The sequence below is a fragment of the Bombina bombina genome, chromosome 1, assembly GCF_027579735.1.
Source record: "Bombina bombina isolate aBomBom1 chromosome 1, aBomBom1.pri, whole genome shotgun sequence".
NCBI lineage: Eukaryota > Metazoa > Chordata > Amphibia > Anura > Bombinatoridae > Bombina > Bombina bombina.
Window position 1 is genome coordinate 799,779,550 of NC_069499.1, and position 19,330 is coordinate 799,798,879.

General features: G+C 43.6%; 1 protein-coding gene across 1 annotated transcript in view; it reads left to right on the plus strand.

Annotated features, from left to right (window-relative positions):
• Window positions 1-9,606, plus strand: part of LOC128645989 (sulfotransferase 2B1) — a 68,767-nt gene extending 59,161 nt beyond the window's left edge. The window contains exon 7 of the mRNA XM_053699365.1: window positions 7,708-9,606. Coding sequence (XP_053555340.1) covers window positions 7,708-7,856 — 149 coding nt within the window. The 3' untranslated portion in view covers window positions 7,857-9,606. The remainder of the gene's footprint in view (window positions 1-7,707) is intronic.
• The last annotated feature ends 9,724 nt before the right edge of the window (window positions 9,607-19,330 follow it).

Below are 19,330 nucleotides of genomic sequence, written 5' to 3' on the forward strand. Positions count from 1 at the left end.
GTCACCTATAATATTAATGCAACAGCTAAACCCACTTCTCCATCCCGCACCTCCAGAAATCTACACGCTGTGGATCCGCTCCAATTTTCAAAAATCATTCAAGATCTCCTCTCTCACATTTCGACTATAACCTGCCCTGATCTCACTACAGCCCACTATAACAAAACTTTCTCCTCTGCACTAGACACACTTGCTCCTCCCCCAAACATCACACCGTCAGTTACAGCCATGGCACTCTCAGCAAACACGCTATTTGCAAAAATATTCCCGTACTGCTGAACATGTCTGGAGGAAAACTCACTCAGAACCTGATTTCATCCACTATAAGTTTATTTTGAACCACCACACTTCTGTCCTTCACTTAGCCAAGCAAACTTACTTCTCCTCTCTCATACCTACTCTTTCCACAAACCCTAAAAGACTTCTCCACATTTAACTCTCTCCTCTACCCACCTACTCCACCCCCTCCTTCCATCCAGCCACTGGGAATAAGTTTCTTCACTACTATCTTCCTCGCATCTCATGACCCTATCCCTTCCCATCTAATACCCTCCCTGTCTTCCACCCTCACTCCTGCTCTTACTCACATCTACAACCTATCTCTCTCTACCGGGTTCATTCCCATCTTCTTTCAAATATGCAGAGGTCACTCCCATACTCAAAAAAAACCTCCCTTGACCTTAATTCTCCTGAAAGCTACCGCCCCATATCACTGCTTCCACTAACATCAAAACTCCTCAAAAAACTAGTTTACAACCACCTAACCCACTTCCTGTCCTCCAACTCCTAGCTTGACCCCCTGCAATCTGAATTCCGCCCCAAACACTTGACTGAGGCTACCCTTACCAAGGTTACTAACAATCTTCTTTCTGCTAAAAGCAGTGGCCACTACTCTATACTTAGCTTACTTGACCTCTTAGCTGCCTTTGACACTGTTCACCACCCCCTCCTACTACAGACTCTTAGCTCTTTTGGCCTATGTGACACTGCTCTTTCTTGGATTCACTCTTATCTTTCTCACAAGTCCTTTTTCTGTGTCATTTGCTGGCGACTCCTCCTCTCCAATGCCTCTGTCTGTTGGAGTACCTCAAGGATCAGTTCTGGGTCCTCTACTCTTCTCCATTTATACTTCTTCACTGGGTAAACTTAACAGCTATGGCTTCAAGTATCACCTCTATGCTGATGACACCCAGATCTACCTCTCCACCCCTGCTCTCTCTCCCTCTGTCCTTTGTCATGTCAGTGACTGCTTATCTGGTATTTCTTCCTGGATGGCCTCTCACCACTTAAAGATTAACATGTCCAAGACTGAGCTCCTTCTAATTCCCCCTTCTAGCTCTACGCCGACTTCTGACTTTTCTATCCCTGTCGACTGCATCACCATCTCCCCATCGCCCCAAGTTCGCTGCCACGGAGTTACACTTGACTCAAATCTATCCTTTGTCCCCCGCATCCAATCGCTTTCCTCATGCTGCTGCAACCACCTACACAATATTTCCAAGATCCGCCCTTTTCTGAGTTCTATCACCACAAAGCAAATAATCCACTCCCTTGTTATTTCCCGACTTGACTACTGCAATAACCTGCAAACGTGCATGTTTTTTAAAAGTCCAGTGAGTGCAAGCCATTTGTCTATTTCTATTCATGTTTTTGCATGTACCCTGGCAGGTTGACCTAGTAGTGCGAGTGCTCTCCAGCTGCTCATATTTTATTTTATATATGCTGCTCCTCCTGCTTTCAAAAAGATGTTTCCCATAGATGCCGCCATACAGGACTCGTGGCAGACGGTCCCTGAGGTGGAGGGAGCAGTCTCTACCCTAGCTAAGCATACAACTATCCCCGTCGAGAACAGTTGTGCTTTCCTAGATCCTATGGATAAAAAATTGGAGGGTCTCCTTAAGAAAATTTTTATACATCAAGGTTTTATTCTCCAGCCTCTTGCATGCATTGCCCCAGTTACTGCTGCAGCGGCTTTTTGGTTTGAGTCTCTTGAGGAGGCTCTACAGGTGGAGACCCTGCTAGACGATATTCTAGACAGGATTAAAGCTCTTAAATTAGCTAACTCCTTTATTTCTGACGGCATTTTTCATTTAGCCAAGCTAACGGCTAAAAATTCAGGTTTTTGCCATTTTGGCGCGTAGGGCGCTATGGCTTAAGTCCTGGTCAGCAGACGTTACTTCAAAGTCTAAGCTTCTTAACATCCCCTTCAAGGGACAGACCCTATTCGGGCCTTGTCTGAAGGAGATCATTTCTGATATTACTGGAGGAAAAGGTCACGCCCTTCCTCAGGATAGGCCCAATAAGTTTGAAACTTCAAGAGTGGCGCAGCTTCAGTTTCCTCTAATGCAAAACAAGAGGGAAATCTCGCCCAGTCCAAACCAGTCTGGAGACCTAACCAGGCTTGGAACAAGGGGAAGCAGGCCAAGAAACCTGCGGCTGCCTCTAAGACAGCATGAAGGAGTAGCCCCCGATCCGGGACCTGGTCTAGTAGGGGGCAGACTTTCTCTCTTCGCCCAGGCTTGGGCAAGAGATGTCCAGGATTCCTGGGCATTAGAGATTGTTTCCCAGGGATATCTTCTGGACTTCAAAGCTTCATCTCCAAAGGGGAGATTTCATCTCTCACAATTATCTGTAAACCAGATAAAGAGAGAGGCATTCTTACGTTGTGTTCAAGACCTACTGGTTATGGGAGTGATCCACCCAGTTCCAAGGGAGGAACAGGGGCAGGGCTTCTATTCAAATCTGTTTATAGTTCCCAAAAAAGAGGGAACTTTCAGACCAATCTTGGATCTCAAGATCCTAAACAAATTTCTCAGGGTCCCATCCTTCAAGATGGAGACTATCCGAACCATCCTTCCTATGATCCAGGAGGGTCAATATATGACTACCGTGGACTTAAAGGATGCTTATCTCCACATTCTAATTCACACAGATCATCATCAGTTCCTCAGGTTCGCCTTATTAGACAGGCATTACCAGTTTGTGGCTTTTCCCTTCGGGTTAGCCACGGCACCAAGAATCTTTACAAAGGTTCTAGGGTCCCTACTGGCGGTTCTAAGGCCACGGGGCATAGCAGTGGCTCCTTACCTAGACGACATTCTGATACAGGCGTCGACTTTTCAAATCGCCAAGTCCCATACGGACATTGTTCTGGCCTTTCTGAGGTCTCACGGGTGAAAGGTGAATGAAGAAAAGAGTTCTCTCTCCCCTCTCACAACAGTTTCCTTCCTAGGAACACTGATAGATTCAGTAGAAATGAAAAATTTTCTGACAGAGGTCAGGTTATCAAAGCTTCTAACTTCCTGCCGTGCTCTTCATTCCACTTCTCGGCCGTCAGTGGCTCAGTGTATGGAAGTAATCGGCCTAATGGTAGCGGCAATGGACATAGTTCCGTTTGCCCGCATACATCTCAGACCACTGCAACTTTGCATGCTCAATCAGTGGAATGGGGACTACACAGATTTGTCCCCTCTGCTAAATCTGGATCAAGAGACCAGGGATTCTCTTCTCTGGTGGTTATCTCGGGTCCATCTGTCCAGGGGAATGAGTTTCCGCAGGCCAGAGTGAACTATAGTGACGACAGATACCAGCCTTCTGGGCTGGGGCGCAGTCTGGAACTCTCTGAAGGCTCAAGGTTCGTGGACTCAGGAGGAAGCCCTCCTTCCGATGAACATTCTGGAACTGAGAGCGATATTCAATGCTCTTCAGGCTTGGCCTCAGCTAGCTGCGGTCAGGTTCATCAGATTTCAGTCGGACAATATCACGACTGTAGCCTATATCAACCATCAGGGGGGAACAAGAAGCCCCCTGGCAATGTTGGAGGTTTCAAAGATAATTCTATGGGCAGAGGTTCACTCTTGCCATCTCTCAGATATCCATATCCCAGGAGTAGAGAACTGGGAGGCGGATTTTCTAAGTCGGCAGACTTTTCATCCGGGGGAGTGGGAGCTCCATCCGGAGGTATTTGCCCAGCTGATTCAACTATGGGGCAAACCAGAACTGGATATGATGGCGTCTCGTCAGAACTCCAAGCTTCCTTGTTACGGGTCCAGGTCAAGGGAACCCCAGGCAACGCTGATAGATGCTCTAGCAGTGCCCTGGTCCTTCTGCCTTGCTTATGTGTTTCCACCATTTCCTCTCCTCCCTCGTCTGATTGCCAAGATCAAGCAGGAGAGAGTTTCGGTGATTTTGATAGCACCTGCGTGGCCACGCAGGACTTGGTATGCAGATCTGGTGGACATGTCATCCCTTCCACCATGGACTCTGCCGCTGAGACAGGACCTTCTACTCCAAGGTCCATTCAAACATCCAAATCTAATTTCTCTGCGGCTGACTGCTTGGAGATTGAACGCTTGATTTTATCAAAACGTGGTTTCTCCGAGTCGGTCATTGATACCTTAATTCAGGCTCGAAAGCCTGTCACCAGGAAAATCTATCATAAGATATGGTGTAAATATCTTCATTGGTGTGAATCCAAGGGTTACTCATGGAGTAAAGTCAGGATTCCTAGGATATTATCTTTTCTCCAAGAAGAATTGGAGAAGGGATTGTCAGCTAGTTCCTTAAAGGGACAGATTTCTGCTCTGTCTATTCTTTTGCACAAGCGTCTGGCGGATGTTCCAGACGTTCAGGCTTTAGTTAGAATCAAGCCTGTGTTTAAACCTGTTGCTCCGCCATGGAGTTTAAATTTAGTTCTTAAAGTTCTTCAAGGGGTTCCGTTTGAACCTCTGCATTCCATAGATATCAAGCTTTTATCTTGGAAAGTTCTGTTTTTGGTAGCTATCTCTTCGGCTCGAAGAGTTTCAGAGTTATCTGCCTTACAGTGTGATTCCCCTTATCTGATCTTCCATGCAGATAAGGTAGTTTTGCGTACCAAACCTGGGTTCTTCCTAAGGTGGTATCTAATAAGAATATCAATCAGGAGATTGTAGTTCCGTCACTGTGTCCTAATCCTTCTTCAAAGAAGGAACGTCTATTACACAATCTTGACGTGGTTCGTGCTTTAAAGTTTTATTTACAAGCTACTAAGGATTTCCGTCAAACATCTGCATTGTTTGTTGTCTACTCTGGACAGAGGAGAGGCCAAAAGGCTTCGGCATCTTCTCTTTCTTTTTGGCTGAGAAGCATAATCCGTTTAGCTTATGAGACTGCTGGCCAGCAGCCTCCTGAAAGAATTACAGCTCATTCCACTAGAGCGGTAGCTTCCACATGGGCTTTTAAAAATGAGGCCTCTGTTGAACAGATTTGTAAGGCGGCGACTTGGTCTTCGCTTCATACTTTTTCTAAATTCTACAAATTTGATACTTTTGCTTCCTCGGAGGCTATTTTTGGGAGAAAGGTCTTGCAGGCAGTGGTGCCTTCTGTTTAAGTTCCTGCCTTGTCCCTCCCTTCATCCGTGTCCTAAAGCTTTGGTATTGGTATCCCACAAGTAATGGATGAACCCGTGGACTGGATACACCTTACAAGAGAAAACAAAATTTTTGCTTACCTGATAAATTTCTTTCTCTTGTGGTGTATCCAGTCCACGGCCCGCCCTGTCACTTTAAGGCAGGTGTTTTTTATTTTTAAACTACAGCCACCACTGCACCCTATAGTTTCTCCTTTTTCTTGCTTGTCTTTGGTCGAATGACTGGGGGTGGCAGTTAGGGGAGGAGCTATATAGACAGCTCTGCTGTGGGTGTCCTCTAGCAACCTCCTGTTGGGAAGGAGAATATCCCACAAGTAATGGATGAACCCGTGGACTGGATACACCACAAGAGAAAGAAATTTATCAGGTAAGCATAAATTTTGGTTTTTTTTGTCCGGCTTCAGCAAAGTGCCGGGCTACAGGCTGGTCAGATGTTCCCTTATCAGTTGCTGCTTGTATGTCGGACCGTTGGTTCGCCATCCTAGTTCTCAGGTCATCCACCGTCTTGCCCACATAAAACATCCTGCATACACAGTGTAGAAGATATACAATGTATTTCATGGTGCAAGTCACTCTGTGCTTTATTTTGAATTTTTTTGGTGGAATAAGGGTGACTAAATACATTACCTGTGGTCAGACCTCCACAGGTAGTGCACCCCAAACATCTGCAAAGAGAGGCATGATGGATATTCAACCTAGGGACTATGACCCCTAGGGAACTCAACGTCCACCTTGACTGGCATTGTTGCCTTAAATATAGCTTCTGTGGACTATGGATTATTCTTATCACGGAGCATATGCCCATAGAATATGTGGTTTTGGTTATTAACATTCTTAATCCTATACCTACAGCAATCCCTAGATGTACATTATAGCATTAGTTTTGTCTTCTGTTTTGCATACTCTGTGGGACTTATAGAATTATTGCCCAAAACTCTTCCCACTAGTGATGCGCTATATTTTGGGCTGTTGTTATTACTAATAGCTATCTTTAACTTCCCTCACGTTACCATATGACCTATCCCATTGGGGCTTACGGTATATGAGTAAATTTATTTGCACCTGGTCTAGACTTAGGGTATTATACGTCTCGGTATACTAGCACTATATTCTATAGAACTATAGGTGTAATTTACCAACCAATACACAATAGTTACTCTTGTAGCCCCCCCTTGCAACATTGTTTCAATAACATTCCCTCTATAACACTCTTACGTTTTGCTGTACACTGTGTTAGCATGATTTTTCATTTTTGTACCAATACACCTATGTTTTGTTTATTTGTAGCTTTATATACAGCTCTGCTATATATAGACTCCCAGGGAGCTTCTGCTTCCTCATATACCATGATTGAATGTAGCCGTCATGTTATCTAATTTAATTTTATTAGAGATATTGGGCTAAGAACTGTATGTCATAGTCTGTACTATGTCTTCCCCATTATGCCCGATTAGACATTTGTGACTGTTACACTCTGTACGTTGCTGAAACACGCGGCCCTATGATTGACCATCTTTGGAATGTAAACAACCTAGCTTACACTACAGCTCCTGTCAGCATGTTTTGATTTTGTGCAATCTGCGCTCGCATCTGAGCGTCCGGTTACCATGATGACCCGCGTGACGTAAGCGTCATGTGACGTCTGGTAACTTCCGGGAGGCGGAGTGAGCGCCGAAAAATGTTTGCCGTGCAGGGTATAAGGGGGCGAGTTTTGTACTTCAATGTAATGCTTATATTTTGAAAACAGGGACATTCCCGAAATGTTAAAAACTTCCTTTTTCCACTGACATTTTCCACATACACATACATTTATTTGAAATGCACCCAGGGCAAGAAAGGCTGTTTAAAGCCATAAGAAGCAGGAGTGCTACTACCCTCGCCACGACATATATATATATATATCTCAAGCTCTGAAATACAAATGATCAGAACCAATAATGTAAAGAGTCCACTCGGGCTGCTTCACTTCTAATTGTCAAGGCCACGATCTTCAGTTGTCATCTTGTATTGTTACAAATGAATGTTGACAAACATGGACTAACATTCTTACGAAGGGTTGTTTAATGGCTTTGTAAACCTTAATGACCTGTTATTGATTCATAAAATAGATTAATTTAATATTTAAAGGACATATACATCATTAGATGTTTGTTTATTTATTCATTTCAGCAGGGTTTTTTTTTACTAAAATATTGAAAAAAAATACCTATTTTTAAATTGGTCTATGTAAATAGGTCTATAAACTATTTCCCAGCATACTCCTGTTTGTTGAATTCTATAAACTTTTTTTTATATTACAGGTGTGGTGGGAGACTGGATGCAGCATTTTACACAAGAGCAGAATTCACACTTTGATAAAGTTTTTAAGGAGAAAATGGCTGATTGTGACATGGAGTTCATGTGGTTTTTGGAGGAAGCACCAACATCTGAAATCACTCTCAAACAATAGAATATCCAAGATGTGAACACAGTTTTCAATAATGGCCATCTGAGAAAGTATTGAGACATCAGCAGGATTGGTTCATATCTTCTACAAATGATTCCTCGGATTACAGGATTTCTTCAGATCTGCCATTACTGCAGACATTAGGACATTCAAGTAAATAGATTTTATGTTTTAAAAGCTATCTATAATAAGACGTTGTATGGGGGAGGAAAGTGGCAGAGGTGGTGAAGAAGTGACCGAAATTAGACACTTGAAGAGCATTTAGAGAGACCGGATTCAACCATTCTAGAGCTCTATCACTCAGACTAGGGGAGTAGAAAGTATAAAAAAAATTAATGACATGAAAAATATTTTGGTTATTTAAAAAAATATGTTTTGAATTTGTGCTGACTTAGGCCTATATTGCAAGTGGAGTGCCAAGATTTTAGCTCTATCGTGCATTAACTTTGTAGACGCAATCAATAGCGATTATATTTGAGCTCTCATATTAGTCAAAAGCTATTTTTTATTGCTCGAGAGATAATCTAGGGGGCACTAACATCTGCAGGTCTGATAGCGCGGGGTGCTAAATCCCTCACATAATAGACTGCTGTGGGGGCAGTAAATGTTATGTCTGATATCGCTCGAACACTAAACCAAGGTAATTTAGCTAATCTAAATGTGTGCAAGCAGTGAAGTTCTTCACGTAGTTGTGTGCGACTTCATGTCTTTAAAGGGACAGTCTACACCAGAATTTATTGTTTTAAAAGATAGATAATCCCTTTATTACCCATTTCCCAGTTTTGCATAACCAACACAGTTATAATAATATACTTTTAACCTCTGTGATTATCTTGTATCTAAGCCTCTGCAAACTGCCCTTTTTTTCAGTTCTTTTGACAGACTTGCAGTCTAGCCAATCAGTGCCTGCTCACAGATAACTTCTCGTGCACAAGCACAGTGTTATCTATATGAAATACGTGAACTAACACCCTCTAGTGGTGAAAAACTGTTAAAATGCAATCTGAAAGAGGTGCGCTTCAAGGTCTAAGAAATTAGCATATGGACCTCCTACGTTAAGCTTTCAACTAAGAATACCAAGAGAACAAAGTAAAATTGGTGATAAAAGTAAATTGGAAAATTGTTTAAAAATACATGCTCTATCAGAATCATGAAAGTTTATTTTGGCCTAGACTATCCCTTTAAGTGCTACATTTTACAGCTGTATTTCGGATTGTGCTTGAGCACAACACAACGTAACACTTATAGTGCTCCCTGAGCTATCCATTTAAAGTGTAGGATGCACTTATAAAGTTTTACCCGTATTAACTTCCTCTGGTTAAAATATTTAACCAGCCACTTGTTATACCAGATTGTGCGTTATGTGTGAGGTTGAGCAAAAGATTATGCACCCTGTGATATTGATTGCACTCCGCTTATAACCTAGCCCTAGTGTGGTCATAAAAATTCAAATAGTAGCAGCTAATTTATTTGCTAACCTGATTAACTATAAATGTCCCAATATTAACTTATATTTTTACTTGTTACATTATTGTTCTGATTCAGCTTTTAGTTAAAAGGAGAAACCATAATCTGAACAAATTTAAGTTTTACTTAAAAGTGTGGCCGATACATGGATGCAACTGCTCAGAAGTAGCATATTTTAAACATTTAAAAAATATGGAGACTATAGTAAGTTTTGAATCTTTGCGGTCAGCTTCTATGTGTAAATTTCATATTATGTCACCAACCAATAAAAGGTAAAATAAGAGAGCATTTTCTCCTGTTAAGTGTAGTCAGTCCACGGGTCATCCATTACTTATGGGATTATAACTCCTCCCTAACAGGAAGTGCAAGAGGATCACCCAAGCAGAGCTGCTATATAGCTCCTCCCCTCTACGTCATACCCAGTCATTCTCTTGCACCTAACTAAAGATAGGACGTGTGAGAGGACTGTGGTGTGTTAAACTTAGTTTTTATTTCTTCAATCAAAAGTTTGTTATTTTAAACGGCACCGGAGTGTGTTGTTTGTTCTCAGGCAGCATTAGAAGAAGAATCTGCCTGAGTTTTCTATGATCTTAGCGGTCGTAACTAAGATTCACTTGCTGTTCTCGGCCATTCTGAGGAGTGAGGTAACTTCAGAACAGGGGATAGCATGCAGGGCCCACCTGCAAGGAGGTATGTGCAGTAAATTATTTTCTAAGGAATGGAATTGACTGAGAAAATACTGCTAATACCGATGTAATGTAAGTGCAGCCTTAAATGCAGTAGTAGCGACTGGTATCAGGCTTGTATGTATGTATACTCTGAGGTATTTCTGGGGAATGGAATTTCACTAAGAAAATACTGTCAATATTAAAGTATTATTTGAGCCTGCACTGCAGTGAAAGCGACTAGCAGCAGGCTTATTAATAACACTTCATAATTTTCAATTTTAAAACGTTTACTGGCATGTTAATCGTTTTTTCTGAGGTACTTGGTGATAAAACTTTATGGGCATGATTTTTACCACATGGCTGTCGTTTTTTTCTGCATAAAAACAGTTTACTGAGCTTCCCCACTGTTGTAATATGAGTGGGAGGGGCCTATTTCTTCTGTTAAGTGTGATCAGTCCACGGGTCATCATTACTTCTGGGATATTACTCCTCCCCAACAGGAAGTGCAAGAGGATTCACCCAGCGGAGCTGCATATAGCTCCTCCCCTCTACGTCACTCCCAGTCATTCTCTTGCACCCAACGACTAGATAGGATGTGTGAGAGGACTATGGTGATTATACTTAGTTTTATATCTTCAATCAAAAGTTTGTTATTTTAAAATAGCACCGGAGTGTGTTATTATCTCTCTGGCAGAGTTTGAAGAAGAATCTACCAGAGTTTTTGTTATGATTTTAGCCGGAGTAGTTAAGATCATATTGCTGTTTCTCGGCCATCTGAGGAGAGGTAAACTTCAGATCAGGGGACAGCGGGCAGATGAATCTGCATAGAGGTATGTAGCAGTTTTTATTTTCTGACAATGGAATTGATGAGAAAATCCTGCCATACCGATATAATGTCATGTATGTATACTTTACACTTCAGTATTCTGAGGAATGGTACTTCACTAGAATTACACTGTAAGAAATACATAAAGCTGTTTAATAACTAGAGATTATGTTTAACGTTTTTGCTGGATTGTAAAATCGTTTTCATTTACTGAGGTACTGAGTGAATAAATGTTTGGGCACTATTTTTCCACTTGGCAGTTGCTTAATCTGTTTTTCTGACAGTTTCTGTTCTCCCTCACTGCTGTGTGTGAGGGGGAGGGGCCGTTTTTTTGGCGCTTTTACTGCATCAAATATTTCAGTCAGCAACTCATTGTATTCCCTGCATGATCCGGTTCATCTCTACAGAGCTCAGGGGTCTTCAAAACTTATTTTGAGGGAGGTAATTTCTCTCAGCAGAGCTGTGAGAATTATAGTTTGACTGAGATAAAAAACGTTTATTCTGTAATTTGTTTCCTGCTTTCAGAATTTGTTATCTTTGCTAATGGGATTAAACCTTTGCTAAAGTTGTGTTGTTTACAAGGATTGAGGCTATAACTGTTTCAATTTATTAATTTTCAACTGTCATAGATCTTCTGTGCTTCTTAAAGGCACAGTACGTTTTAATATTATTCTAATTGAATTGTATTTCCAAGTTGCAAGTTTATTTGCTAGTGTGTTAAACATGTCTGATTCAGAGGATGATACCTGTGTCATTTGTTGCAATGCCAAAGTGGAGCCCAATAGAAATTTATGTACTAACTGTATTGATGCTACTTTAAATAAAAGTCAATCTGTACAAATTGAACAAATTTCACCAAACAACGAGGGGAGAGTTATGCCGACTAACTCGCCTCACGTGTCAGTGCCTACATCTCCCGCTCAGAGGGAGGTGCGTGATATTGTAGCGCCGAGTACATCTGGGCGGCCATTACAAATCACATTACAGGATATGGCTACTGTTATGACTGAGGTTTTGGCTAAATTACCAGAACTAAGAGGTAAGCGTGATCACTCTGGGGTGAGAACAGAGTGCGCTGATAATATTAGGGCCATGTCAGACACTGCGTCACAGGTGGCAGAACATGAGGACGGAGAACTTCATTCTGTGGGTGACGGTTCTGATCCAAACAGACTGGATTCAGATATTTCAAATTTTAAATTTAAACTGGAAAACCTCCGTGTATTACTAGGGGAGGTGTTAGCGGCTCTGAATGATTGTAACACAGTTGCAATACCAGAGAAAATGTGTAGGTTGGATAAATATTTTGCGGTACCGACGAGTACTGAGGTTTTTCCTATACCTAAGAGACTTACTGAAATTGTTACTAAGGAGTGGGATAGACCCGGTGTGCCGTTCTCACCCCCTCCGATATTTAGAAAAATGTTTCCAATAGACGCCACCACAAGGGATTTATGGCAAACGGTCCCTAAGGTGGAGGGAGCAGTTTCTACCTTAGCTAAGCGTACCACTATCCCGGTGGAGGATAGCTGTGCTTTTTCAGATCCAATGGATAAAAAGTTAGAGGGTTACCTTAAGAAAATGTTTGTTCAACAAGGTTTTATATTGCAACCCCTTGCATGCATTGCGCCGATCACGGCTGCAGCGGCATTCTGGATTGAGTCTCTGGAAGAGAACATTGGTTCAGCTACTCTGGACGACATTACGGACAGGCTTAGAGTCCTTAAACTAGCTAATTCATTCATTTCGGAGGCCGTAGTACATCTTACTAAACTTACGGCGAAGAATTCAGGATTCGCCATTCAGGCACGCAGGGCGCTGTGGCTAAAATCCTGGTCAGCTGATGTTACTTCTAAGTCTAAATTGCTTAATATACCTTTCAAAGGGCAGACCTTATTCGGGCCCGGGTTGAAAGAGATTATCGCTGACATTACAGGAGGTAAAGGCCATGCCCTGCCTCAGGACAAAGCCAAAGCCAAGACTAGACAGTCTAATTTTCGTTCCTTTCGTAATTTCAAAGCTGGGGCAGCATCAACTTCCTCTGCACCAAAACAGGAAGGAGCTGTTGCTCGCTACAGACAAGGCTGGAAACCTAACCAGTCCTGGAACAAGGGCAAGCAGACTAGGAAACCTGCTGCTGCCCCTAAGACAGCATGAATTGAGGGCCCCCGATCCGGGATCGGATCTAGTGGGGGGCAGACTTTCTCTCTTCGCCCAGGCTTGGGCAAGAGATGTTCAGGATCCCTGGGCGCTAGAGATAATATCTCAGGGATACCTTCTGGACTTCAAATACTCTCCTCCAAGAGAGAGATTTCATCTGTCAAGATTGTCAACAATCCAGACAAAGAAAGAGGCGTTTCTACGCTGCGTACAAGAGCTCTTGTTAATGGGAGTAATCCATCCAGTTCCACGATCGGAACAGGGACAGGGGTTTTACTCAAATCTGTTTGTGGTTCCCAAAAAAGAGGGAACTTTCAGACCAATCCTGGACTTAAAGATCCTAAACAAATTCCTAAGAGTTCCATCGTTCAAGATGGAGACTATTCGGACAATTTTACCTATGATCCAAGAGGGTCAGTACATGACCACTGTAGATTTAAAAGATACTTACCTTCACATACCGATTCACAAAGATCATTATCGGTACCTAAGGTTTGCCTTCCTAGACAGGCATTACCAGTTTGTGGCTCTTCCATTCGGATTGGCTACAGCTCTAAGAATCTTCACAAAGGTTCTGGGTGCTCTTCTGGCGGTACTAAGACCGCGGGGAATCTCGGTAGCTCCATACCTAGACGACATAATGATACAAGCTTCAAGCTTTCAAACTGCCAAGTCTCATACAGAGTTAGTGCTGGCATTTCTAAGTTCACATGGATGGAAGGTGAACGAAAAGAAAAGTTCACTCGTTCCACTCACAAGAGTTCCCTTCCTGGGGACTCTTATAGATTCTGTAGAAATGAAGATTTACCTGACAGAGGACAGGCTAACAAGACTTCAAAGTGCTTGCCGCACCCTTCATTCCATTCAACACCCGTCAGTGGCTCAATGCATGGAGGGAATCGGCTTAATGGTAGCGGCAATGGACATAGTACCCTTTGCACGCTTACACCTCAGACCACTGCAACTGTGCATGCTAAGTCAGTGGAATGGGGATTACTCAGACTTATCCCCTTCTCTGAATCTGGATCAAGAGACCAGAAATTCTCTTCTATGGTGGCTTTCTCGGCCACATCTGTCCAGGGGGATGCCGTCTGGAATTCTCTGAAGGCTCAGGGACAATGGAGTCAGGAGGAGAGTCTCCTGCCAATAAACATTCTGGAATTGAGAGCAGTTCTCAATGCCCTCCTGGCTTGGCCCCAGTTGACAACTCGGGGTTCATCAGGTTTCAGTCGGACAACATCACGACTGTAGCTTACATCAACCATCAGGGAGGGACAAGAAGCTCCCTAGCTATGATGGAAGTATCAAAGAGTCTCACTCTTGCCACCTGTCAGCAATCCACATCCCGGGAGTGGAGAACTGGGAGGCGGATTTCTTAAGTCGTCAGACTTTTCATCCGGGGGAGTGGGAGCTTCATCCGGAGGTCTTTGCCCAAATACTTCGACGTTGGGGCAAACCAGAGATAGATCTCATGGCGTCTCGACAGAACGCCAAGCTTCCTCGTTACGGGTCCAGATCCAGGGATCCAGGAGCAGTCCTGATAGATGCTCTGACAGCACCTTGGGACTTCAGGATGGCTTACGTGTTTCCACCCTTCCCGTTGCTTCCGCGATTGATTGCCAGAATCAAACAAGAGAGAGCATCAGTGATTCTAATAGCACCTGCGTGGCCACGCAGGACTTGGTATGCAGACCTGGTGGACATGTCATCCTGTCCACCTTGGTCTCTACCTCTGAAACAGGACCTTCTGATACAGGGTCCCTTCAAACATCAAAATCTAACTTCTCTGAAGCTGACTGCTTGGAAATTGAACGCTTGATTTTATCAAGACGTGGGTTTTCTGAGTCAGTTATTGATACCTTAATACAGGCTAGGAAACCTGTTACCAGAAAGATTTACCATAAGATATGGCGTAAATACCTATATTGGTGTGAATCCAAAGGTTACTCTTGGAGTAAGGTTAGGATTCCTAGGATATTGTCTTTTCTACAAGAAGGTTTAGAAAAGGGTTTATCTGCTAGTTCATTAAAGGGACAGATCTCAGCTCTGTCCATTCTGTTACACAAACGTCTGTCAGAAGTTCCTGACGTCCAGGCTTTTTGTCAGGCTTTGACCAGGATTAAGCCTGTGTTTAAAACTGTTGCTCCACCATGGAGTTTAAACCTTGTTCTTAATGTTTTTCAGGGCGTTCCGTTTGAACCCCTTCATTCCATTGATATAAAGTTGTTATCTTGGAAAGTTCTATTTTTAATGGCTATTTCCTCGGCTCGAAGAGTCTCTGAATTATCAGCCTTACATTGTGATTCTCCTTATTTGATTTTTCATTCGGATAAGGTAGTCCTGCGTACTAAACCTGGGTTCTTACCTAAGGTAGTTACTAACAGGAATATCAATCAAGAGATTGTTGTTCCTTCTTTATGCCCAAATCCTTCTTCAAAGAAGGAACGTCTACTGCACAACCTGGATGTAGTCCGTGCTCTAAAATTTTACTTACAGGCAACTAAGGAATTTCGACAAACGTCTTCTCTGTTTGTCATTTACTCTGGGCAGAGGAGAGGTCAAAAAGCTTCCGCTACCTCTCTTTCTTTTTGGCTTTGTAGCATAATTCGTTTAGCTTATGAGACTGCTGGACAGCAGCCTCCTGAAAGAATTACAGCTCATTCTACTAGAGCTGTGGCTTCCACTTGGGCCTTCAAGAATGAGGCCTCTGTTGAACAGATTTGCAAGGCTGCAACTTGGTCTTCGCTTCATACTTTTTCCAAATTTGACACTTTTGCTTCATCGGAGGCTATTTTTGGGAGAAAGGTTCTTCAGGCAGTGGTTCCTTCTGTATAAAGAGCCTGCCTATCCCTCCCGTCATCCGTGTACTTTTGCTTTGGTATTGGTATCCCAGAAGTAATGATGACCCGTGGACTGATCACACTTAACAGAAGAAAACATAATTTATGCTTACCTGATAAATTCCTTTCTTCTGTAGTGTGATCAGTCCACGGCCCGCCCTGTTTTTAAGGCAGGTAAATATTTTTTAATTTATACTCCAGTCACCACTTCACCCTTGGCTTTTCCTTTCTCGTTGGTCCTTGGTCGAATGACTGGGAGTGACGTAGAGGGGAGGAGCTATATGCAGCTCTGCTGGGTGAATCCTCTTGCACTTCCTGTTGGGGAGGAGTAATATCCCAGAAGTAATGATGACCCGTGGACTGATCACACTACAGAAGAAAGGAATTTATCAGGTAAGCATAAATTATGTTTTTAGCGCTTTATTGCGCAGTAAAAATTTAGTCACAGTCTTCCTATTTCTTCCTCCATGATCCAGGACGTCTCTACAGAGCCCAGGGGTCTCCAAAACTAGTTTTGAGGGAGGTAATCAGTCACAGCAGACACGCCACCACACGGGACCTATGGCAGACGGTCCCTAAGGTGGAGGGAGCAGTTTCTACTCTGGCTAAGCGCACCACTTTCCCGGTGGAGGATAGCTGTGCTTTTTCAGATCCAATGGATAAAAAGTTAGAGGGTTACCTTAAGAAAATGTTTGTTCAGCAAGGTTTTATATTACAACCCCTTGCATGCATCGCGCCTGTCACTGCTGCGGCGGCATTCTGGTTTGAGTCTCTGGAAGAGACCCTTAGCACAGCTCCATTGGATGAGATTATGAACAAGCTTAAAGCCCTTAAGCTAGCTAATTCATTTATTTCTGATGCCGTAGTACACTTAACCAAACTTACGGCTAAGAACTCCGGATTCGCCATTCAAGCGCGCAGAGCGCTGTGGGTTAAATCCTGGTCAGCTGATGTGACTTCTAAATCTAAATTGCTTAATATTCCTTTCAAAGGGCAGACATTATTCGGGCCCGGCTTGAAAGAAATTATCGCTGACATTACTGGAGGTAAGGGCCATGCCCTGCCTCAAGACAGGGCCAAACCAAAGGCTAAACAGTCTAATTTTCGCGCCTTTCGTAATTTCAAGGCAGGAGCAGCATCAACTTCCTCCGCTCCAAGACAGGAAGGAACTGTTGCTCGCTACAGACAGGGCTGGAAACCTAACCAGTCCTGGAACAAGGGCAAGCAGGCCAGAAAACCTGCTGCTGCCCCTAAGACAGCATGAAGTGAGGGCCCCCGATCCGGAAACGGATATAGTGGGGGGCAGACTTTCTCTCTTTGCCCAGGCTTGGGCAAGAGATGTCCAGGATCCCTGGGCGTTGGAAATCATATCTCAGGGATATCTTCTGGACTTCAAAGCTTCTCCTCCACAAGGGAGATTTCATCTTTCAAGGTTATCAGCAAACCAGATAAAGAAAGAGGCGTTTCTACGCTGTGTACAAGACCTCTTACTAATGGGAGTGATCCACCCAGTTCCGCGGTCGGAACACGGGCAAGGATTCTATTCAAATCTGTTTGTGGTTCCCAAAAAAGAGGGAACCTTCAGACCAATCTTGGACTTAAAGATCCTAAACAAATTCCTAAGAGTTCCATCGTTCAAAATGGAAACTATTCGAACCATCTTACCCATGATCCAAGAGGGTCAGTACATGACCACAGTGGATTTAAAGGATGCCTACCTTCACATACCGATTCACAAGGATCATTACCGGTATCTAAGATTTGCCTTCCTAAACAGGCATTACCAGTTTGTAGCTCTTCCCTTCGGGTTAGCTACGGCTCCAAGAATCTTTACAAAGGTTCTGGGCTCTCTTCTGGCGGTACTAAGACCGCAAGGCATAGCGGTAGCTCCGTACCTAGACGACATTCTGATACAAGCGTCAAGTTTCCAAACTGCCAAGTCTCATACAGAGTTAGTTCTGGCATTTCTAAGGTCGCATGGGTGGAAGGTGAACGTAGAAAAGAGTTCTCTATTGCCACTCACAAGAGTTCCCTTTCTAGGGACTCTTATAGATTCTGTAGAAATGAAAATTTACCTGACGGAGGACAGGTTATCAAAACTTCTAAATGCTTGCCGTGTCCTTGATTCCATTCAACACCCGTCAGTGGCTCAGTGCATGGAGGTAATCGGCTTAATGGTAGCGGCAATGGACATAGTACCATTTGCGCGCCTGCATCTCAGACCGCTGCAATTGTGCATGCTAAGTCAGTGGAATGGGGATTACTCAGATTTGTCCCCTCTGCTAAATCTGGATCAAGAGACCAGAGATTCTCTTCTATGGTGGCTTTCTCGGCCACATCTGTCCAAGGGGATGCCCTTCCGCAGGCCAGATTGGACGATTGTAACAACAGACGCCAGCCTTCTAGGTTGGGGCGCAGTCTGGAATTCCCTGAAGGCTCAGGGATCATGGTCTCAGGAGGAGAAACTCCTTCCAATAAACATTCTGGAATTAAGAGCAATTTTCAATGCTCTTCTGGCTTGGCCTCAGTTAGCAACTCAGAGGTTCATCAGGTTTCAGTCGGACAACATCACGACTGTGGCTTACATCAACCATCAAGGAGGAACAAGGAGTTCCCTAGCGATGATGGAAGTCTCAAAGATAATTCGCTGGGCAGAGTCTCACTCTTGCCACCTGTCAGCGATCCACATCCCAGGCGTGGAGAACTGGGAGGCGGATTTTCTAAGTCGCCAGACCTTTCATCCGGGGGAGTGGGAACTTCATCCGGAGGTGTTTGCCCAACTGCTTCATCATTGGGGCAAACCAGATCTGGATCTCATGGCGTCTCGCCAGAACGCCAAGCTTCCTTGTTACGGATCCAGGGACCAGGGAGCGGTGCTGATAGATGCTCTGACAGCACCTTGGGTCTTCAACATGGCTTATGTGTTTCCACCTTTCCCGATGCTTCCTCGATTGATTGCCAGGATCAAGCAGGAGAGAGCATCGGTGATTCTAATAGCGCCTGCGTGGCCACGCAGGACCTGGTATGCAGATTTAGTGGACATGTCGTCCTGTCCACCATGGTCTCTGCCTCTGAGACAGGACCTTCTGATTCAGGGTCCTTTCAAACATCCAAATCTAATTTCTCTGAGGCTGACTGCATGGAGATTGAACGCTTGATTCTATCAAAGCGTGGATTCTCGGAGTCAGTGATTGATACCTTAATACAGGCTAGGAAACCTGTTACCAGGAAAATTTACCATAAAGTATGGCGTAAATACTTATATTGGTGCGAATCCAAGAGTTACTCATGGAGTAAGGTTAGGATTCCTAGGATATTGTCTTTTCTACAAGAGGGTTTAGAAAAGGGTTTATCTGCTAGTTCGTTAAAGGGACAGATTTCAGCTCTGTCTATCCTTTTACACAAACGTCTGGCAGAAGTTCCAGACGTTCAGGCTTTTTGTCAGGCTTTGGCTAGGATTAAGCCTGTGTTTAAGACTGTTGCTCCGCCGTGGAGCTTAAACTTAGTTCTTAACGT